Here is a 24,023-nt window from a genome sequence, read left to right as displayed (position 1 = left end):
TGGAGTTGTACAATTGCTTATGCTTAAAAAATTAAAGCACATTTTAATACTCCACACTGATCTGACAACACAAAATAACCTATGTGAAACAACAGATTTTTCTCGTATTAAAGAGGTAGCAAGCAGGTCATATATACTTAAAGAAACCAGATCTTTTATTCTGTTGCCCTCTGCTGAAAACACGTAACCAATACTTCCTGACTGGTGCAGCTCTAAGGGAGGGGCAGGTTTTAAGTAGCAGCAATTAGAACAAGAATTAATTGAGGAATTAAATATATCTTAATAATCAGAATACTTGACAATTTAAGTTTAAATGACAAGTAATTAACCTACAATTAGTTTTGGTAGAGGCAGGTTATCAATGTTATTTATATATCTAAAAAAAGAAAAGGAGTACTTGTGGCACCTTAGAGACTAACCAATTTATTTGAGCATAAGCTTTCGTGAGCTACAGCACAATGCATCCCATGAAGTGAGCTGTCGCTGACGAAAGCTTATGCTCAAATAAATTGGTTAGTCTCTAAGGTGCCACAAGTACTCCTTTTCTTTTTGCGAATACAGACTAACATGGCTGCTACTCTGAAACCATTTATATATCTAGTACAGTAGTTTGCCATGTAGGGTGAAACCTACACAAATAATTACCTGGTACAAAGAAAATGTATCTTGGATTAAAATGATTACAAGTACAGGCTCTGAGCACAGTAAAGAGTCATTTCTAAATGGAAACCTGACATAAATGGTACCAATAACACAAATAACTAAAGGAATACAATATAACAAAATGTTAATTATTAAATCTTTTAAATGCTCTGCCTCTGTTTATGTTAATAATATGCAGGATAAAACCACTTTAAATACCAAATAAATACTAAAATGTTTGACTAGAATTGGATTTACTCCACAATAATCAGTCTTGCTTTTATTCAGTTAGCATTAGTGGGAGTTACTTGCCTACATTTTTCATGGATCATCAGGAAAATAGACTCAAAAATGTTTTTAAGAGATCTGCATTGTACAAATACCTTTCCTTTAAAACACTAGCATGTTAAAACATGTAGCTTGTGTTCATATTTCTGGCTTCATTTTGATTTTATTTGTTGGTAGGTACCCTGTGGGTGTCCTATTAATGGACTGGAAGTGTATAGCACTGTCATGTAGCTGGGTATTGCTACAATTATAAAAACAAAAAACTAAACTATTGTTACATTACCTAGTCCATCCCTATCAATGCAGGATGTTTTCCTGCAGTTCTTATTTATTTGTAGATTGTCCCATCATCTTTTATATATGCCAAATAATGGGCTTCCATCACTATTGTTGCAAGACCACTGCACATTCTGCTATGGAGGTTTTTCCTGTCCCTATTCTTTCTAGGAAGTGGGGCAGAGAGAAGATGGCTGACGCCTTGTGAGGAGTAATAAGTGCTAAGTAAGTAATAAATGGTCCCTGGGAAAGACACTCAAGTTCTGGATAGGATGTGAAAGACTCAATTCCCAGGGATTTTGTGACAAAAGACGAAGGTTAAGGAGTTCATTAGAGGGGAAGCTTTAAGAGCAGTGGGACCAAGGTAGGCAGTGACGAGTACAGAAACAGCTGTGGAGACTGTAACTGTGATGGGGAAACTGAGGAGACTGTGTCAGAGATCCTTGAGGAAGCGGATGCAACCAAAGAGGCAGGAGAAGGCGCAGCAGCTGGGGACAGAGAGATAGATCCTCAGCTGGTGTAAATCAGAGTAACTCTATTCAAGTCACTGGAGCTACATCAAATTACAAAAGCTGAGAATCTTCCCCATCGGCTGTGACTAAGCCTGAAAAGCCAGATTGCAGTTATCTAGGGAGCCTGAGCTACAGGCTTCTGTTAAACTGGTCCCAGAGGAGTGGGAAAGGCTATTTGGAAGTATCTTGATTCCTCAGACTTCAATTAGCTAAAATATATTAGCTGAAATTTGATGCAGATTATATAGATAGAGAGAGCACATGAATGTCTTCTGAGATTGCCTGTATCTCTATCAACATGGCATTTTAGCCTCATCCTAATGGTACAGGAATATTTTATTAGAAGTTTGTCAAAATCCCCTTCTCCCGACATCCTTTTGGGGTGTGGGGTGTATGGTGTACATGTGTGTGATTGTGGAATCATGGTAAACTTTCCTACAGAGGGGTAGCATCTTAAGAAACGGCAATGTTAAGCTCCTTAGGCTCTAATCAGAAAAATGCTGCTGTAATCAAGTGTTCTCAAAAACTAAAATTACAAACTGAAATTGCAATTCAGGCCTGTGAACTCAGACGCATCTGGTTCTAGAGCCACAATTGAGCGTTATCAATATAAAGCAAATCAAACAAGCCTAACACTATAAAATCTTCCGTTACTAAATTCTAATGTTCCTGATGTACAGGTAATGGGTGAAATCCTGCGCCATTGAAAACAATGACAAATCATCCATTCTTAAACATTAAAATATGCAAATATATATTTAGCATCAACCACAAAACAGATCAGTTAAAACAAACTGACCAACATAACATACATTCGTTTTTACTCACTAATCAGGTCATCTTAGCCTGTATTCAGTCTTGCTGATGACAAAGAGCAAGTTGTAAATTTAGGCTGCAAATCTGTTCAACGTGAGAAACAAAATTTAACAAATAAAATGTACCTGATAGAAATTAGGCCAAAAGGTACTAATTGCCAGCTCTGCTCTGTTCCAAGTGCCAGTAGCTGCTCCGGACATGTTCCAGATGGGGTTACCAAGCGGACCATTATTGACCTTCACATAAACATTCAGAGAACCAGGATTGGACCCACTCTTGCTTGAAACGTAGTAATGGAAATCGATACAATGCGTGTCGTTTTCTTTTAGGTGGGGTAGCAGGAGGTGAGCTCTTTGTTCAGCAAACCTCCCAGAAGCGTTCACCAGCATGAAAGATCCTGCAAAACAAACAGCCACAGTCTCAGGCACAGGTTCGGTCTGTTTGCTGCCACCATCATCCCCTATTTAAATATGGAAAATAACAATTCTGCTCTATGTCCAATCATAGCACTTTGCATTTATACCAGGCCTTTCATTCAAGGATCTGAAGGACCTTTTCCAAGTGTCGTATGTATTGTAGAAGCATGGTAAGTATTATCTTCCTGATTTGACAGGTAGTGGCACAGAAAGGCTACCTGACTTGCCCATGGCCACATGATGAGTCAATGGAAGTTAGGAATAGAATCCAGTGTCCCAGTCACTGCATCATGTGTGGGTACATGACTCCCATTGAAGTCAAGGTGAATTATGCATGCACAAATGACAGGATGATCAGGCCCAAAGATCTCCTTTGAATCCCAGGCCCCTGCTCTAACCACCACCAAACCACACTGCCACTTTTGAGACTTATGAAATTTGACCTTCATTGAGGTGACACTTCTGGCCTACCAAGACTGTGGAAAGGAAAAGATCAGACATGCTAATTAAGCTTTAAAAAAAGGGGTTTGTGTTTGAATTTCTAAGTAAAAAACAAACAAACTAACAGATCAGTAAAGTGTAAAGGTTGCACTCCTAAAGCAATTAAAACAGCATTCACATGATCTTAATCACCCTGCAAAAAGATTCTTCATTTCATCAGTAACAAACTCATTCCATTGAAGCAAAAATTGGAAGGGATCAGTTTAGTGATGAATAGATACAGAACTGTAACTGCTGTACAGCTCTTTGACTAGAATGATACAAATGTTTTTTTCAGAAATTCATATTTCTGTATGAAACTAAAACTTAAACCCTACGTGGACGCTTGTCTACCAAATACTTATGTTATTGTTCCAAGGATGGACTTAAAATACGATTGAATGAATAATCTGAGTAGAGGACAAACTGACCGAAGATCATTTAAGATAATTTAAGTTCCGTTATGTTCCCCCCAAACAAGAAAATGAATATGTCATTGAAACTCTGAGGTGTAAATGGACGATCAAGTAATTTCACAAAAATAAACTAGGACTCATTCTGCCTAAGCAAATCAGGTGGCTAAGTCCCATCTTTAGAAACGATTATAGGAATTTAGGAGCCTAATTTCCATTGATCTCAATGAGACAGACTCCTTAAGTAATCTTTTGAAAATGGGACTTAGGCACACTTGGAAACTTTACTCCAGATCTTTCATGTGTCTTACATAGATATACAGATTAAAGAACCTGGTTTCCTAGCTGTGTTAAACTATTCAGGAAGCAAAAATCCTCAAATCATTTTCACCCTAGACAAAAATAATACAGTTTCCAAAGTTGATAAAAACTACAATAAGCTGCAATAATGAGGGATCTGAACTGATCGTGTATTATTGACTCCTTATAAACTATTATTGCATAATATGATCATGTAATAGTAAATACTTTTACACATTGGGCCAAGGCCTGTTTGCTTTATTAACATGAATGGAAGTCATTGGGATTAAAAAAAATCTGGTTATAATTTCTTTTAACCAGCAAAACATTTAAAGTGTTTATGGACTACATTAACAAAAAACTGAGGAGGATCTTCACATATCCTAACATTTGCAGTGTCAGAGAAAAATTATCCTTTTCTTAAACCATTTAAAAAGTTCATCCAAACATTTCTGTGACATGGCACAGTTTTTTACATTCAAGTATTAAGAATCATAAAACTCTTATATGACTACATTAGAATCACTTAGTTTTCCAAAGCTTGAATAGATGAGTTATATATGACTTGAAACACATGAACAATCATCACTGGACTAAGAAAAGAGAGACACTGTCAACCCATAGTGAAAAAGATCTTTGAGATCCAACTTTTTAAAAGGAAAAAAGCAAGCAGCAAAGAACTTCCCAGTAAACAGAAGTCATCCTATCGGTTCCATTTAGATAAGGGATGTGATTCTCTTTATAAGAAAAGTGAATCTTTAATGAAAACTAAATTAAGTTATAGTATGACATTTAGAAGAGCTGTTTTAGCTGCTTATCTAAAAATATTTGGCAATTTTCTTTCTAATTCATGAGGCAAGAAGTAGCTGAGAATAAAATAAATTCAGCCTTTTAATTGTTTGATTAATGGTTTCAGGAAATGAGATACAAGCGGTGTAATAGAGCCATGACAGGTAGCCTGATTCAGAAGGGTCTTTTGGGACTATTTGATTTGCAACCTGTGAAGGTCCTAATGACCAACAACTTTGAAGGTGAAGCCATCTTTTTGTTCAAGGACCAGTATACAAACTCACAGTGCAAACTTTTTATATAGATTCAAAAAGTTTAGGGACATGAGGATTGTCTAGTTTGACGTCCTGTACAATACAGGCCATTACATTTCATTCAGTTATCCCCTGTATTGCGCCAAACACCTTGTGTTTCACTAAAGCATAACTTGTTTTTGACTAAAATTTATCTTCCAGAAAGGCACCCAGTCTCGATCTGGAGACATCAAGAGATGGAGAATTTAACACTTTCCTCAGTAATTTGTTCCAATGGGTAATCACCCAACCGCTAAAAATGCATGCCTTATTTCTAATGTGAATTTGTCTGACTGTTCTTCTTATGCCTTTCTCTACTAGATAAAAGAAACATTTAGTACTTAATATCTTCTCCCCAGGAAGGTACACTAATCAAGTCACCTTTCAGTATTGTTTTTGATAACCTAAACAGATTGAACTCTACATCTCTCACTGTAAGGCATTTTCTCCAGACCTCAAATCATTGTTGTGTCTCTCTTCTGCACACTTTCCAATTTTTTAACATCCTTTTTAAAATGTGCAAACCACAACCGTACACAGTATTCCCGTTTGTCTTGCCAATGAATATATACAGCAGTAAAATCATCTCCCTACTCTTAATCACTACTCCCCCATTTATTCAACAATCACATTAGCACTTTTGGCCACAGCATCAGACTAGGATAGTATGTCGAGTTGCTTGTCAACTATGACCTCTAAATCTCTTTCAGAGCCAGGATGCTATCCCCAATTCTGTAGGTATGGCCTTGTTCCTAGATATGTGACTTTGCACTTGGCAGTATTAAAATGCATTTTATTTGCATGGGCCCAGCTTACCAAACAATCCAGATCACTTGTTGTCATCGTTATTTACTATTCTGCCAATCTATGAGTCATCCACCAATGTTATCAGCAATGACTTTATATTTGTTTCCAGATCACTGATGAAAATGTTGAACAACATTGGGCCTAGTACCAATCCCTGTGTAACCCCCTTCCCCAAAACAGCTCTCGTTGATGATTCCCAGTTGCCAACTACTTTTTGAGATCTGTCAGTTAGCTGGTCTTTATCTTTATTAATATGTGCATTATTGATATTGTACAGTGCAAATTTTTCATCAGCACCTTCTCTGATATGAAAAAGATCACCTTCAATGGTTGCAAAATGACATACAACAAATTTAAAATCAGGGGTAAACAGAAGCAACTCCATTGACAACATTCTTGCATGTTCTTCCATGCAAGAACAACCATGGACAACACATCTGAGTTTGGTCCTTAATAAGTATATCTAGTTAAATCTTGCATCTCCCATGAGAATAATCTCATACTATTAAACTGGCAAGGTTTGGACAGAAAACATTAAATACATTTTTCTTAAAACATAGACAGTGTATACGGGAAAGACAAATGCAAATTGAACCCATTAAAACATTTTCTATTAAGCTTTTCAAAACCTAATCAACTTATCTTCAAAGGTAAGTCATGTAGAAATTCTCTCTCTCCCTATCAACTTTTACTATTCTCATCTGTTACATTGATTGCTAAAATATTGCTCTGCCAGATGGTTATATAAATATTGTGCATGTGGATAAATTAGATAAATTAGTGGATAAACACTCTGTTTTGACTGCAAAAGCAAAACAGTCTTGACTTTCTCAGCTACAAAGAATGAAAAATTATGACATTCTTTGCAAGAGAGATAGCATTTCAGCTCTCCAGAAAGGTTTATCACATATTGTACAGTATACAGAAGATGCAATATGAGAATGGTACTGCATTAAATTAATGCGACTGCTCATCAGTATCATCCAGACAGAAACATGCATTATTAAGAAGAGATCACCTGTAAGAAAATAGGAAATTTACTGGGTTACCAAAAGGAAAAATATAATACTCAATGTGCATTTTTAGTAGAAAAACACTGCAAATGTGCCAACAACTACAGAAGTGCTTGGTTTACAATAAATTATTTGCTTAGATATAATGCTCATGTTTAAATATGAGGTTTATTATGGTAATATAAGTCAAGAAGTTTAAATGTGGTTTCTAGTACGAGACACCTAAATCCATATTTAGGCACCTATATGTAAATGAAAGTGGCCTGCTTTTCAGAGGTGCTGAACACTAACAGCTCCCACTGAAGCCAACAGGAGTGCTCAGCATCTGTGAACAATCAGACTGCTTTTATTTAGGTGTACATATTAGTCACCCATGTATTTTGGTCATCCCTGTCAAGATTTTGACCAGAGAGTCTAAATAAATTAAATAACGGATGAATTTAAAAACACAAAACAGAAAAACATAAATCAGTGGTTGAACAATTAATTGTTTTCAAAACATGCATATGATTCAGCGGTAGTTCAGCAAGTACTTGGTACTTCATTCAGCACTGAAAAGTTTTAGTGTTTCATATCAAAACCATCAAAATATTACCTCCAAAAAGGTGAAAGATATGAAAGAACAAAAACTAAAGAAAGAGCAAACAAAAGCATCTATTCTAGACACAAAACATCCCTGTAACTTTCATTATCATCAATGGGAGTTTTAGGTGAGAGAAGTACCAAAGGAAGGAAAGACCCTGTCTGTAATCTTTATTTCACCAGCTATTCCAAGTAATAAATAATAAATTATATTTCCAGAAGCTTAGCTTGAGTTTCTTGCATAAAAAGGTATGACCAAAAGATGGAGTGGCCCAAGAACAATGAATGGGTCTAGTTTGTACTAGATAATCTGACAACTGGAATAGTAATATACTCGCCTACAGAAATGATGGACAATGGCACAAGAGATATTTTTCAGTCACTGCTGCAAGTTCTCACAGTGTCACATCAACTTGTTGAAAGACAGTTTTTATATCTGGAATGTCAAGTCCAATAAAACTGAATGCAGCATCATTTTTCACGCAAGAAAAAAATGCCTAGTAAGTGGAGAAATTTGCTTTGTTGGTTTTTCATGACTCCTGTACAGTGATCAGTTTTCTCTCTGGACCATGACAATACATGTAATCTACCCTGCAAAAATAATTTTACTGAAACGGTGATGCAGTAGCTGAAATAGTAGGGTATCATTTGTTCATGCATGATCAAATGATGGTTTTGGCTCTCAATACTTAAAAGAAGAGTGTTAAATACAACAGAGAAACAGACCTGGTCTTCAGATACTTTTTCATATACGGACTTCAACTCAGAAATATTTTGTTATGAAGGGTCTAGATCAGGCCGGTGAGTATGATGTTATTAAATCACGCATGCTGAGCTACCTTATTACATGAATAAAATGGTATCATTTGATTAAATACATAGCTTTACTAATAATAATTATTCATTATTATCTTTAATAAAAATGTCTGACATCCTGGTGGCATTGCAGAGAAGTCAAGTCAGAGACCCGGATTTACAAAAGGTTAGATTCAAGAAGCTGGTAGGTTAGATTTTGTTTGGCTTTCAGTTCTATGCAATGTACAGTGATCTGGAAAAACAAACACTGTTCTAAAACATAACTTTCTGCACTGCTGCATTTCAAGTCAAGATCTTTGTTACAATAGAACAGAGCTTTTTTAAATAAATGTGGTTCTAGCAGCAGCACAGCAGAGGTCAAAAATGTAGAGTAGTAGTAAGTGAAGAAGTTTAAGCTGCCATTTAACTAGTCAGTTTTTCACACACAAAAAACACAACAACATAAATCTAAAAGAAAATTTGCAGTGTATAATCAAAACAATTCAATGTTGAAACTCCCTCTCCTTTCCACACCAAGAAATACGACAAGTATTAACTAATTCAGTGTTATTTAAATCATATTTAGCTTGGACATTATTTCTACTCAGGAGCTTTACTTTCCACTGAAATACCGTGCAGCAGATCCTCAGCTGGTATAAATTGGTATATCTCCACTAGAGATCTATCCTGGTACAATTCATATACACCTATTCTATCACTGTTATCCTGTAAATCACTTATACACCATCTTATACACTACCCCTATTTTGGTACCATTTTTCTATGTAATAAATTTACAGTTTATAACCTTGTATAATACATTATTTAAAATATTAATTACCAAGCCTACAAAGCTGAGACTCATCTCCTCGCCAGCTTTCAAAATTACCATCCTTCAGTTTTTCAAAGACTAAATCTTTTCCTAAACAATTAAAAAAGTTCAACTATTTTATCTTGAATCACTTATACTACACACAGAAGCAATCCATTATTACCCATTGTTTTACCTTGATTTTAAGCCAAATAATTGTTTACTACTTCCAGTAATCTCAATCTCCTCCATTTTATCCTCAACAGTACACAGGACATATCTTCCATGAATGTACTGTTAACATGTTGATCAAATACAAATGAGAAATGACCATGTACATCTTTAGTCATTTTTTTAAGTAACAAATAATTCCTTACTTTACTGCCATCTTAATAAATCCAATGTTTATCTCTCTTTTCTTCAATCCTCCAATATATGTAAAGAATTTCACTGTTTATATTAATAGCCTTTGTTTTATTTTCTTCATGTACCTCCCTTACTCTTTGAAGACTGTTTACATTCTCAGTGCTTCTTATGACACTAATATTACTTTTACCCTCCAAGGGGTTTTTAAATTCTTCTGTATCAAACACTGTAAACATTTATAGAAAAAGCAGTTTGGACAAAGTCTGTGCAAAGACTTTGATTATGAAAGAAAATAACAGCATGTGGATAAACTTAGAGGGAAGCATTTAAAGTTTCAAACTGACCCAGAATTCTAGTAGTGCCCCCCCCAAACAGTAAGAGTACCCCACATCAATGTATTGTATTTTTTTTTTATCATAATGCCTATGAGACCTACTCAGGCACCAGGACCCTACTGCGTTAGACACTGTATAAACAAAGAGACAGTCCCCGCCCCAAAGAGCTTATAATCTAAGGTTAATGATCTGCAATTAATAAAACGTATCTTTCTGTGAGAATTAAAAAATGAAAAAAGAATATGAAGATCATAGTGGAAGAGAAATGAAAAGAACTCAGAGAGAAGAAAGAGATTGGGGAAAGGATAGCAAGTGACGAGACCCACAAGTCTGGAGATGCAAACCTAAAATGTAGTCTGATCTTGGTAGGGCTTTTGTAACGGGAAGATGTCTTGCACCATCTCCCAGGACCCTGAGAACAGGTTCAGGTTGGCTCTTCTAGTGTAGGTGATTTTTTTTTTCCATTTCAACAAGAGATCCAACCTCCACTCTTTGAAACTGGGGGAGGATGCAGGTCTTTCCATTGTCTCAGTAACACTGTTTCATATAAGGCAAGATGAGATGGAATATAGATCAGCCCCAAATCCAGACTGAAGACACAGATTTTAAACAGAATGAGTAATTGAGTGCTTTTAATATATAGGCGGAGAGGGCTGCCCACATGGGACTATCATATCAGTTCCAAATTATGTCTTTAGTGAGGCACTTAAGCAGTTGCATTTCCAGCAGGTCTGGGGAGGTTGATGGCTTATAATCTGTCTGTTTATAACTTCAACCTGCTGCAGCTTGGAATCAGAAACAAACCTGAGTCACGGCCAGCAGGAGAATGCCCTGCTTCCTGAAGTTCCTTCCCAATTGAGGTAACTTCCACAAACAGAATTATTCAGATCTACTTTCCTAAATTATAGATTGTGTTAAATATACTCTGAGTAAAAAGCACATTTTTCCCTTCTGCAGAGCATGGTAAATTCCATCTGTTAACAACAAACCCAAATTCTTGGATGTAAATTTCCATCTCTATTCTGGAAAATCCATTTGCCTCCAACGTGGACTAGATTTGTGGACTTTATTACTAAAAAAAAGGAAATTTTCAGGTAAGCACAGACATGTGTGGTGAAAGAACAGGTTAAAGACTATTTAGAAAAGCTGGACATGTACAAGTCCATGGGTCCATATCTAATGCATCCAAAGATGCTGAGGGAATTGGCTGATGTGATTGCAGACCCATTGGCCATTATCTTTGAAAACTCGTGGCAATCAGGGGAGGTCCTGGAAGATTGGAAAAAGACAAATATAGTGCCCATCTTTAAAAAAGGGAAATGGAGAACGCAAGGAACAACAGACGGGTCAGCCTCACCTTAGTCCCTGGAAAAATCATGGAGCAGGTCCTCAAGGAATCCATTTTGAAGCACTTGGAGGAGAGGAAGGTGATCAGGAACAGTCAACCAAGGGCAAGAGCAAGTCATGCCTGACCAACCTGATTGCCTTCTATGATGAGATAACTGGCTCTGTGGATATGGGGAAAGCAGTGGACATGATATATCTTGACTTTAGCAAAGCTTTTGATACAGTCTCCCACAGTATTCTTGCCAGCAAGTTAAAAAAGTGTGGATTAGATGAATGGACTATAAAGTGGATAGAAAGCTGGCTAGATTGTTGGGCTCAATGGGTAGTGATCAACAGCTCAATGTCAAGCGGAGAATAGCAGGGGTCGGTCCTGGGGTCAGTTTTGTTCAACATCTTTATTAATGATCTGGGTGATGGGATGGATTGCACCCTCAGCAAGTTCGCAGATTACACTAAACTGGGGGGAGAGGTAGATACACTGGAGGGTAAGGATAGGGTCCAGAGTGACCTAGAGAAACTGGAGGAAATACAGGCTGGGGACCAACTGGCTAAGCAGCAGTTCTGCAGAAAAGGACCTGGGGATTACAGTGGATGAGAAGATATATATCAGTCAGCAGTGTGCCTTGTTGCCAAGAAGGCTAACAGCATATTGGGCTGCATTAGTAGGAGCATTGCCAGCAGATCGAGGGACGAGATTATTCCCCTCTGTTCAGCACTGGTGAGGCCACACCTGGAGTAGTGTGTCCAGTTTTGGGCTCCCCACTACAGAAACGATGTGGACAAATTGGAGAGAGTCCAGCAGAGGGCAATGAAATTGATTGGAGGCTGGGGCACATGACTTATGAGGAGAGGCTGAGGGAACTGGGCTTGTTTAGTCTGAAGAAGAGAAGAGTGAGGGGGCATTTTGGGGGGGAGTGAGGGGAACTATCTGAAGGGGGGTTCCAAAAAGGATGGAGTCGGCTGTTCTCAGTGGTGGCAGATGACAGAACAAGGAAAAATGGTCTCAAGTTGCAGTGGGGGTGATCTAGGTTGGATATTAGGAAACACTATTTCACTAAGAGGGTGGTGAAGCACTGGAATGGGTTATCTAGGGAGGTGGTGGAATCTCCATCCTCTGAGGTTTTTAAGGCCTGTCTTGACAAAGCCCTGGCTGGGATGATTTATTTGGTGTTGGTCCTGCTTTGAGCAGGGGATTGGAGTAGATGACCTCCTGAGGTCTCTTCCAACCCTAATCTTCTATGATTCTATATCTTCCTATTCTTCTTCACGTTAAGGGCCACAGGTCCAGTACAATGTGATTTTCACAGTAGTGTTGCCTACAGGGTGAGAAGGAGGATCAATCTTTAAATGTAGACATCCAAAAATAAGGTTAATTATATAGAAACATGACCTCTATACTCCTCTGGGCAGTAAGGCAAGGGGAAGACTTCTGCCAAAAGAAAAGATGCAATACTAAGACTGAAGAACTTGATGAACTTATATATTGAAGGTACGTGGCCATATAGCAGATCTCAGTACAGGAGACATGACTACTCTGCCCTGAGACCCTCAGTGTTCCTAAGGTCTGGACTATGATGCTTAAGCAAAGGAAGAATATTTCTTAATTTACGTAGAGAATGAATTCTATGAAAACTGCGATGACTGCCACTCTGAATTCAAAGTACACTTCTGGGTCTGCATTAAAGAAAGCTCCAAACTCCAAATTAAAAATTCATCTAATTGGCGATAACAGCCATCAGAAGGCTTATTCTAAGTGATAGGAAGTACAACACCTCTACAAGGGTTCAATCTGGGTAGTATTGAGGAGCAGAATGAGGTCCCAAGGTCATGCTTTATGTTTATGATCTTGAGGGATTGCAATAAGATTGATGCTCTAAGAAAGCATATAGTGTTAGTATTAATACATGGATTTATACATTTATATATGGAAAATAGGACTTGTCAAACAAACCTGATTTCATTCTTTGAGATTGAAAGTTTGGTTGATACAGGTTACAGGCGTAGATCTCACACACTTGACACCATTCTGATTAAAATTAATACTACATAATATCAGCAAAGCACACTTTAAATGGATAAAGGACTGGTTAACTGATGGACCTTAAAAAGGTAATTGGCAATAGGAATCATTATCAAATAGGGATGTTTTCAGTGGCGAAGCAAAGGAGTGGTACTCGTCCCGAAGCTGTTCATCATTTTTATCAATGATTGGAAAGTGAACATAAAATCACAGGTGATAAAATTTGTGGATGACACAAAGATTGGCAGAATGGTAAATAATGAGGGCGGTCACATGGAGCCACTGGATCACTTGGTAATCTGTGCCCTCTGAAACAAACTGCATTCTAATACAGCCAAATGCAAAGTTATACATCTAGGAACAAGGAATGCAGACCATACCAACAGAGTGGGGGATGGGGAAAGCAGTGGCTCTGAAAAGGATCATAGTGGACAAGCAATTTAACATGAGCTCCTACTGTGATAATATGCCAAAAAGGGTACTGTGAGCCTTAGATGAGCAGATGAGTAGCAAAGAGAGGTTGGGAGGTGATTTTACCTCAGCATATGGCATTAGTGAGATGAATGCTATGTACAGTTCTGATGTGCACATTTTAAGAAGGATGTTGAATAATGGGAGAGGGTGCAGAAAAGACTGAGGACTGGAGAAAATGCCTTAAAGTGAGAGACTTAAAGAGTTCAATCTGTTTAGTTCATCACAAAGAACACCGAGACGTGATTTTATTATACTGTATAAATACTTTCCTGGGGAGAAAATGCAAGGGATTAAAGGGCTCTTAACTAGCAGAGAAAGGCAAAACAAGAACCAATTGATGGAAGCGGAAGCCAGACAAATTAAAAATAAGGCACACACTTAACAGTGAGAGTGGTTAAGCATTGGAAGGGAAGTGGTAGTTTTTCCATCTCAGTATTTTCAGATCAAGACTGGATGCATTTTTGAACAATATGCTTTAGCCAAAATGCAAGTTACTGGGCTCAATACATTGGTAACTGTGAAATTTAATGGCCTGTGATATAAGAGAGGTCAAACTACCTGATGATACCTTCTGGCCTGAAACTCTATCAATATATGGAACCCCTCTTAATCTACCTGCATTAGTTCTTGCCCAGGCCTTCCCAAATGATCCAGTGCTTTCGGCAGAGGCTTCTATTGTTTCAGGTGGCAAAAAAAAAAAAAGCATCATAAAAAAGAAGCATCTAATGCTCCTTCATTTAATGAAAAGTGGCTAGCATACCCATCAGCTTCAAGAAGTCTGCAACTGCAAACACATCAAAGCACAGTTGCTGGCAACTAACAACACTGCCAGCATAACAACGTATACACACTCGGTAACATTTACACATTTAAATGAACTTTAAAATTTTCTAGTAAGATCATTTTTCTCATTAAATGGATATGCTTTTTTCCCAGAGGTAATTTTCTCACTTCCTGCAGAGTTTTTGACAACAGATATTCTAGGGGCATAGAACATGCTGACAGGTGATGCTACAAGCATACTCAACTGATTCTTTGAAAATGGTATCCGAAATGTATAGCATGTGATCAAAATTCAGCACAGTGATTTTATACAAATAACAAAGGGTACCAATTTCTCCAGTTTAACTGTAATCTTTCTCCTAGAGCTGAAGACAGCACTCCCAATGGGGAAGAGAGGGAAACACTTAGTGGAAAAAATATAGCATTTTGCAATCTATAAACCTGCCATGCAAAATCTAGACAACACAACTACATGCATTTCCTATGGATACAAGGAAATTAGTCAGAACACTAGTATCTGAGAGCTGCATTGTGTGGAATTACTGTATCTATACTCAGATTCTCTCAGGGCACAAAAGACTGCTCTGCAAACCATCATACCAATCCAGCCAACTCAGTAATTTCAGAGCCTGGCCTAGAGTGCATTCACCTCTCCTACAGGAAGAAGAAAGAAAATTTCCTCACTGTACATTTTGCTACCCGTGGTTCTACACAGCACTAACATCTTTGACAGAAGAGTTCTAAACATTTCTCAGTGGAGTCACGATAGAGGAAGAGAAGCATAACACTCTAGGCTCCTTGATAGGGGAGAACCCCAGGATGCAGGAAATGCAGAGTCTTAGCATGGGGAGACAAGAGCAGAAAGATAGATTTCAAAAAATCTTAATTCTAAAAATACCACTGGAGAGATTGCAGAGCAGTTGATGTGTCTCTCTTGTTTGGCATGTGACTTCAATTCCCCCCTGCAGCAACGCTGTTCTTCAGACATCAGGCCGCTTCAGAAGCATATCACATAGCAAGCAGTAAACATGATGATGTCAGAGATTTCACAAAGGTCAAGAAAGTTGCCACCTGTTCAAAGCAGGACATAGTACTCTAGATACTTGATCTACCTCCTCCCACTACCCCTCCAGAAACTGACATATCAGCCCTGTCAATACGGTTCAGCCAACAGTCCTAATCAGCACAATTCCAGGAACAGACAGTAGTAACAATCCAAGAGATCTCAGCCAATATGATTGAAAACAGGGTGGAGAAGGAGTTTCTCAAGGGTAGCTGGCTCCTACACCATTTAGGGCTTTATATATAACTGTGACAGATATTGCAATCACATGCTAAGTCTTTGCAGACCATATAGTATTACATTTATGAATAGTTACAATAACAGTGTTCTGTTCCACGGGGGAGGGTTACCACAGCTCCAACAGAAACTTTAAAACGTGGGAGGTTATTAAGGGGAATCTTCAAGACTACAAAACCCTAGTGTAGCACCCCCAGAGTTGTTTGCATATACCAGTTCAAAGCTGGATTTCTCAGAGACTAGAAGATAAATAAAGGGGTTTGGGTATAAAAAGATTAGCTTAACCTGACACGGGGCCTTCTTGCTCATCCAGCAAAAAAGGCAGAACCTTTTGTCCAAAGGAGGGTCTCCCTTTGCAAAAGGGTTGGAAAGACTTTGGCCTAATAGGGCACCATAAAACTGATGGGTAATCTCTGGTGAGCTTTTAGCATGCATATAAGAACAGTTATTGTTTTGATGTGATACGTTTTTTCTGTAATGCTTTTACCTTAAGAATAAATGGGCTTGTTTAGAAAGAGCTGGTAACTTGTAACTGCTGGTAATACACTGTCCATAGACCTGAGAGAGAAAGCAAAGCACAAGCCCTGGCCTTCAGGCAGACTGGAGATATCACAGTGTAGGCAGAGAGCTGTGCAGCCTTAAAACCCCTATTCAGGGGGGAGACACAATGGGTCTCCACCCAAGAAAGGAGATAGCTGGGAGCCAGAAACTTTAAATGGGTGCCCTTGAGGAGCGTGGAAATACAGGTGCAGTTACCCTGAAACTATGGCAATAACCACACCAAGATCTACACCTGGAAGTAAGCACCTATTATGAAGCACTGCTGTTATTTGCTCAAAGTAGCCCAGGAATAGCTGAAGCTTCCAAATAAGTTTCCAAGGATTGTCCCAGGTAGAACACACACAAATCTGGGTGAAAGGTCACAGCCACGGATTGCTGTGGTGAGGTCCACAGGAGACGAAATCTTCAACTTCTATCTCCATATTAGATTTAAAAACCTTCAAGCTATGCTTGCCAACTGAAGATCCAGAGCGGGCTCAGGCCTGGGGCAGGAGGTTGGGGTGTGGGAGGGGTTTTGGGGTGCGGGCTTGGGCGGTGCTTACCTCAGGCAGCTCCCGGGAAGTGGTGACATGTCTCTTTGGCTCCTAGGTGGAGGCCTGGCCCAATGGCTCTGCGTGCTGCCCCTGCCTGCAGGCACGACCCTCACTGATCCCACTGGCCACTGTTCCCGGCCAATGGGAGCTGCAGAGCTGGTGCTCAGGGTGGAGGCAGCCTCCAAAGCCCCAGCAGCCTCCCCATGCCTCGGAGCCAGAGGGACATGCAGGCCACTTCCTGTGAGCCATGCGGAGCCGGATAGGGAGCCTGCCAGTCCCACGCCAACTGGACTTTTAACGGCCCGGTCAACAGTGCTGACCAGACCCACGAGGGTCTCTTTTCAATTGGACATTCTCGTCGAAAACCGGACACCTGGCAACCCTAATCCATGGAGAAGGCTAGCTGCAGCATGATCCAGAGACTGCAAATCTTTTTGGCAAAGACTAGCCAAGGGATGGACTCACAGCTGGAGTGCCTCCTCATGGTCAGATGTGGCATAGCAGATCTCTCCCCATCTTATGACCCGACAATGGCCTCTCTGGTCCTCTGGTGGACCGCCTTTTCCTGTGACTCAGCCAGGTCATAAATTTAGTACACCATTTCCAGGGTAACAGAGTCCCATAAATAAAAGTCTAGTGTCCTTTTATAAAGTCTGTGCTCCATGCTCCTTGCACCCCTTTTCCCCAGGGTTTCCACTGTCCTTACCCCTTATATAGGGGGGCTTCATGACACCTTTCCCACCAAGGCTAGCAGGGGAACTCAGGCCCTCCCATGGACCAGTTCCCAGCCCAGAGATCCTAAAGCCAAAGTCAACTCCTCACAAATCTTTGCTGCTGCCTCCTTGGGCTTCTCTCTTACTCAGCGTCTCTCAGGCCCTCTCTAAACTCATTCTTCTTTCTGGGCCAGGACTCTCAGGGCCCTTCTGTGGCATACCCAGCACACTCAGTCCAAATCCAGCCCTTTTATCAGGGCTTACTCCCCTGGAGCCCTACTCCACTCCCAGCGACTGCTTCATCTCTGTTGGCCGCTTGCCTTCACTAGTCAAGCAAGGTCCCCAGGGCTAACTCTCCCCACCTGGGCCTCCTCCTCTCATCACTATATCCCAGGGAATGATTGCAGACTCTCTCCCCCTACAATTTGTACACAAATGCTAGAAATCTAAATAATGAGATGGGTGAACTAGAGTGCCTCGTATTAAAGGAGGATATTGATATAATAGGCATCACAGAAACCTGGTGGAGTGAGGACAATCAATGGGACACAATCATTCCGGGGTACAAAATATATTGGAAGGACAGAACAGGTCGTGTGAGGGGGGGGAGTGGCACTATATGTGAAAGAAAATGTAGAATCAAATAAAATAAAAATCTTAAATGAATCCACATGTTCCACAGAATCTCGATGGATAGTAATTCCATGCTCTAATAAGAATATAACAGTCGGGATCTATTATCGACCACCTGACCAGGACAGTGATAGTGACGATGAAATGCTCAGGGAGATTAGAGAGGCTACCAAAATAAAGAACTCAATAATAGTGGGGGATTTCAATTATCCCCATATTGACTGGATACATGTCTCCTCAGGACGAAATGCAGAGACAAAATTCACGATACTTTAAATGACTGCTTCTTGGAGCAGCTGGCACAGGAACCCAGAAGGGGAGAGGCAATTCTCGATTTAGTCCTGAGTGGAGCGTAGGATCTGGTCCAAGACGTAACTATAACAGGACTGCTTGGAAATAGTGACTGTAATATAACAACATTTAACATTCCTGTGGTGGGAAGAACACCTCAGCAGCCCAACACTGTGACATTTAATTTCAGAAAGGGGAACTATGCAAAAATGAGGTGGTTAGTTAAACAGAAATTAAAAGGTACATTGACTAGAGTGAAATCCCTGCAAGCTGCATGGATGCTTTTCAAAGACACCATAACAGAGGCCCAACTTAAATGTATACCCCAAATTAAAAAACACAGTAAAAGCACTAAAAAAGAGCCACCATGGCTTAACAACAATGTAAAAGAAGCAGTGAGAGATAAAAAGGCCTCTTTTAAAAAGTGGAAGTCAAATCCTAGTGAGGTAAATAGAAAGGAGCATAAACACTGCCAAATTAAGTGTAAAAATGTAATAAGCAAAGCCAAAAAAGAGTTGAAGAACAGCTAGCCAAAAACTCAAAAGGTAATAACAAAATGGTTTTTAAGTACATCAGAAGCAGAAAGCCCGCTAAACAACTAGTGGGGCCCCTGAACGATCGAGATATAAAAGGAGCACTTAAAGACGATAAAGTCGTTGCAGAGAAACTAAATGAATTCTTTGCTTCAGTCTTCACGGCTGAGGGAGACTCCCAAACCTGAGCCGTCCTCTGTAGGTGACAAATCTGAGGAATTGTCACAGACTGAAGTATCGTTAGAGGAGGTATCATCAGTTAAGCCTGGCCCACTCTCTAAGTACAGCCAGGTAGCAAGATTGGCCCCTCAGGCTGATATTTATCCTTTCAGGGCCTGTGTGGGTTATACACCGCACAGAATAAGAAATGCAAGCACAATTCCTGCCCATCTTTTCCAAGGTTTTCCCCTACTAATCAGCATATATTTTGCTTTTATAACATGAGTCAGTTTTCTCTCCAGTATCTGTTTCAAGGATAAATACTGTAGAGCTGACTACCAGCTGCATAATGGTAATACTGCAGGCTACACCATCTCACATTCTCTCCCAGTGGCAGCACATATACATTGTTCCATCATAACAATGCCTTTACAAAAAAAAAAAAGAAAGAAAGAAAGAAAAAGAAAAGAAATCATCCAAGCAAGGAACTTACTAAACAATACATCCGGGAGAAAAATCAAACAAAATGCTTTTAACATGTACCAGGTGAGCTCCTAAGGCAAACTCACTCTCTCAGAAGATGGTACAACCTTCGGGGAAATAACAAAAGTACCTGGAATGAAGCTGCATGTTATCCTTATTAAAAGGGGACATCTTCAAGAACGGGGTTAAGTGCTATTGTTATTTCCCTCCCTTCCCAATGACAGGTTGAAAGCTTTGTTAAACACAGAGGTTAATACAAAAAGCTTCTTGAGGCAGGAAGACAGTGAGCTTTACAACTTTTATAGAAATTCAATTTTGTTTCAGCTTAGGGTTCCTGGGTTAATATTTGACTAATGATTTTATCTATATATACTGTTCAAGTTTTCAAACTACCCCAGGAGTAAGTTACTATTCATTCAGGAGCAGGCTGTCATTATGCTTTCTGCTGATAGTATCCATGGAAGGATTACTGTCACTTGGCTAATTACCAATTTCCCAACTACTGATAATGGCAGACTGCCATCATAATACTGTCAGGTGTATAAACTACTACTAAGGCATTGTTCAGATTAGTATTTGCAACACATAGCACATTAAAATGACATCCATTTTTTGAATTCCACTTCCACAAGCACTCAATAGCTGACAGTTTGTCACTGGCTTGTAATACGGGAACAAAACACAATGGCTGTCTGTGGCACTAAATCCTACAACTATACAAAGCCTTCTGAAAATCTTGTTTGATATATCAGTAACTTTATAAGCATATTAGCCTCAGGGGCCATTCTGATACAGGAGTAATTTACTATCTTTTTTATGAGTTTGAACAAAGATAAAACTCACAAGAAATCTCCCCCATCTATTAAAAAATAAGGTGGAATGAAAACATGCTTCATAGATTTATAATAGGTTTTTATCAGTGTTAGTTTTCTGACTATAATATAATGCTTAACGCTTCTCTTTGAACCAAAATTACTACTTTTTTCTGATACATCGAGCATACTCATGGTTAAGCCCCTGCCTGCCCACCCACCACCCCCAAACTAGCATATAAAAGTCAAGATTATTTTAAAGACAAGATAGGTAAGGTAATATTTTTTATTGGACCAAGTTCTGTTGATGAAGGAGAAAGTTTTGCATTATACAGCATTTTCTTGTATTTCAGAGTGTATGTCTACACTGCACTGCCATTAGCCAGAGTCAGCAAGGCTACATAATTGCAGTGTCAACATTCTGAGCCCAGGTTCCAGACCCCACAAAGTGGGTAGCTCCCAAAGCCTGGGCTCAAGCCTGAGCCCTAACAAATACAGTGCAATTTTATAGCCCTGCAGCCCAAGCCCCACAAGCCTGCGTCAGCTGACATGACCAGCCGTGGTGGTTTTATTACGCAGAAGATCTTCAGCTCTCAGACCTGAAGAGCAGCTTTGTGTAGCTCAAAATCTTGTCTCTTTAATCAACAAAAGTTGGTCCAAAAAAAAAAAAAAAAAATTACCTCACCCACCTTGTCTCTCTCATATCCTGGGATCAACATAGCTACAAAAACACTGCAAACAAACATTGTTTTAGTTTAGATATGTTTATGTTTATGTTAGATATTGCTTAGATACGTACATAGTTCTACAATTAGTAACATTAATCTGTAAAGTCCTTTTTTTAAAGGCATTATTCTTTTAGACTACTGTGTAAAAGTATTTTTCCCAGTTAAGCTAACTTTTATACTACTTAATAGAACTCAATACTCAGTTGGAACTTACGGTATTTTTATTCCAAAAATTCAAAAACACTTTACAAACACTTATTAAGATTCATTGGATAAAAATTTCCGAAGTAACTAAGTGATTTATGAGCTTATGTCACACTAACATTCAGTGTGACATAATGTGTGGGTGCAGTTACACCAGTGTAAATGTGCTTGTACCAGTACAGCTTATTCCCCAAAGGAAAGAGGAGCTAAGGTTTGTTTTCCACAAAAGTCATACAACTACAGTTATAGCAGGATAGTTAAAGTGGTACAACAGATTTTGCACGAGTGGGGATGCAGTTATAGCCATATAAAGATGATTTATACCAAAATAGCTATTCCTGTATAGGAAAGGAAATCAGCTGTACTGATATAAGGCACCTTTATACCCAATAACTGTTGTACCTGTGGTACTTATGTGGCCCCATCACGAGACTCTCTGAGCACCTCACAAGGTCTAACCTATTTCTCCTCACAGCCTCTCAGTGAGGTAGAGCAGTGCAGTTATCCCCATTGTACAGATGGGGCACAGAGGGACTAAAAGCCAGATTTTCAATAGTATTTAGGCATCTAGTGGGATTTTCAAAAGTGCCTAGAAGGTTAGGTGCTTTGTAAACCCCACTTGATACCTAGCTGCATCTTTGGGTGCCTAAAAGATTTTGAAACTCTGTTCTTAAGACACTGGCCTGAGGGGATACAGGAAGTCCATGGTGGACGCAGAACCTAGGTCTTTAAGGGCTAGCTCCCTATCCATCAGACCAGCCTCTCCCTCTGCTCCATGCTGCAAAAAGAGAGGACTCTGATACTTGGAAGCAAAACCAAGGCGGCCAGCTCTCTGAGACTCCAGCAAATGGACCCAGGAGGTTGGGATAGATGTCACAGTTGACAGCATGAAAAGCAGCACAGAGGTCAGGAAGGATGGAGAATGAGAGTCGGATGAAAGGAGATCACTTAACTCCCAAGGGGTGGCAGGTTCTGCCCCATGCTGGGTTGTAGACAGGGTTGCCAACTCTCCAGGATTGTGCTGGATCTCCAGGAATTAAAGATTAATTTTTAATTAAAGATTATGTCAAGTGATGAAACCTCCAGGAATACATCCAGGCAAAAGTGGCAATGTAGAACAATGGCTGCTCTGCAATTTTACTGAAAACCAATTTTAACTGAAAACCATTTTGTTTTGTTATTTTTTTGTTCCGAGTTAGAGAAAAGGAAGTGTTGCATAAGTATCAGATGTGTTTATGCTTCAAATTCTTAGGGTTTCAGCTGTATCCAGGCCAATTCCAGAACAAAGAACAGAAATTGCATCCACAGAGTCCATAAAGTTAACAATTAATGTCATGATTTGTATTATTCACTGGGCAAAATCTGTGTGCTCAGCACGGTTCAGAATATGCCAGAAAATGTAGTCCCTGCGCCAATGCATACAAAGTGTGTAGCCCTGGATAAGATGGCTCAGATATTTAAGTATGAACTGTATAGTTATTAAGCACACATTAATATCTATGAGTGGAGGCGCTGATGGCGATGGAAGTTTTACTGCATTAAGGTCTAGAAGATTTGACCCTCCAACTTTCTTTCAAGAGAAAGAGCTGCCCAGAGTTCCTGTGCCTGCTTATTTTCCTTTCCTGCCTGCAGTGGCCCTGATATACCTCAGAAGTCTCAATTTTTTTCCTCAAACTTTAAAATCTGGAATTTTCTTGGTGGGTGGTTTTAAATATTCTCCTGTGAGAACTGCAACTCCATCACTGTAGTGTTGTGTTTAAGAGCCTTCTGAAAAGTAACTAGGCCATTAAAAGAAGTAAGCAGTGTTGCCAACTCTCATGATTTTGTCATTAGTCTCATGATAATTATTGTTTTCCTTAAAGCCCCAGCTCCTGGAGTCAACTGGAGATGTGATAATATCAGCCTTCATTCTTAAAGAAAAATGAAGTTTCTAACCCTCATGGCTGTAGAGAAAGCTTCCAAATGTGACCCCAGGGTACCCTAAAGGCTCAAAAAGCAGAAGGCAAATAAAAAGAACACCAAATCTATTATTTTTACATAATCTCATGAGTTTAAAGCCAATCTCATGATTTTTGGTGAGCCTGATTCATGATTTTTGAACATTTGGGATTGGCAATACTGAGAAAGTGATTTGAAAGTGTCCATTTCACTCCTGTTTAAGGTTAGTTTCTAGTCTATTATTTGTAGTGAGGTAACACCCCTAGAACCGCAAAAAATTGCCGGTTTCAGAGTAACAGCCGTGTTAGTCTGTATTCGTAAAAAGAAAAAAGAAAAGGAGTACTTGTGGCACCTTAGAGACTAACCAGTTTATTTGAGCATGAGCTTTCGTGAGCTACAGCTCACTTCATCGGATGCATAGCATATCGTGGAAACTGCAGAAGACATTATATACACACAGAGACCATGAAACAAAACTTCCTCCCACCTTCATGGTCTCTGTGTGTATATAATGTCTTCTGCAGTTTCCACGATATGCTATGCATCCGATGAAGTGAGCTGTAGCTCACGAAAGCTC

At 39.4% G+C, this 24,023-nt stretch overlaps 1 protein-coding gene across 11 annotated transcripts in view; it reads right to left on the bottom strand.

Moving 5' to 3' along the window:
- Positions 1-24,023, bottom strand: part of PTPRM (protein tyrosine phosphatase receptor type M) — a 720,827-nt gene that overhangs the window by 479,949 nt on the left and 216,855 nt on the right. For all 11 annotated transcript variants that reach the window (XM_074944607.1, XM_074944608.1, XM_074944612.1 and 8 more), the window contains exon 3: positions 2,660-2,931. In XM_074944607.1, coding sequence (XP_074800708.1) covers positions 2,660-2,931 — 272 coding nt within the window. The remainder of the gene's footprint in view (positions 1-2,659; positions 2,932-24,023) is intronic.

Source organism: Natator depressus, chromosome 2, assembly GCF_965152275.1.
Source record: "Natator depressus isolate rNatDep1 chromosome 2, rNatDep2.hap1, whole genome shotgun sequence".
NCBI lineage: Eukaryota > Metazoa > Chordata > Testudines > Cheloniidae > Natator > Natator depressus.
This window is presented reverse-complemented; position numbering and strand designations above follow the sequence as displayed.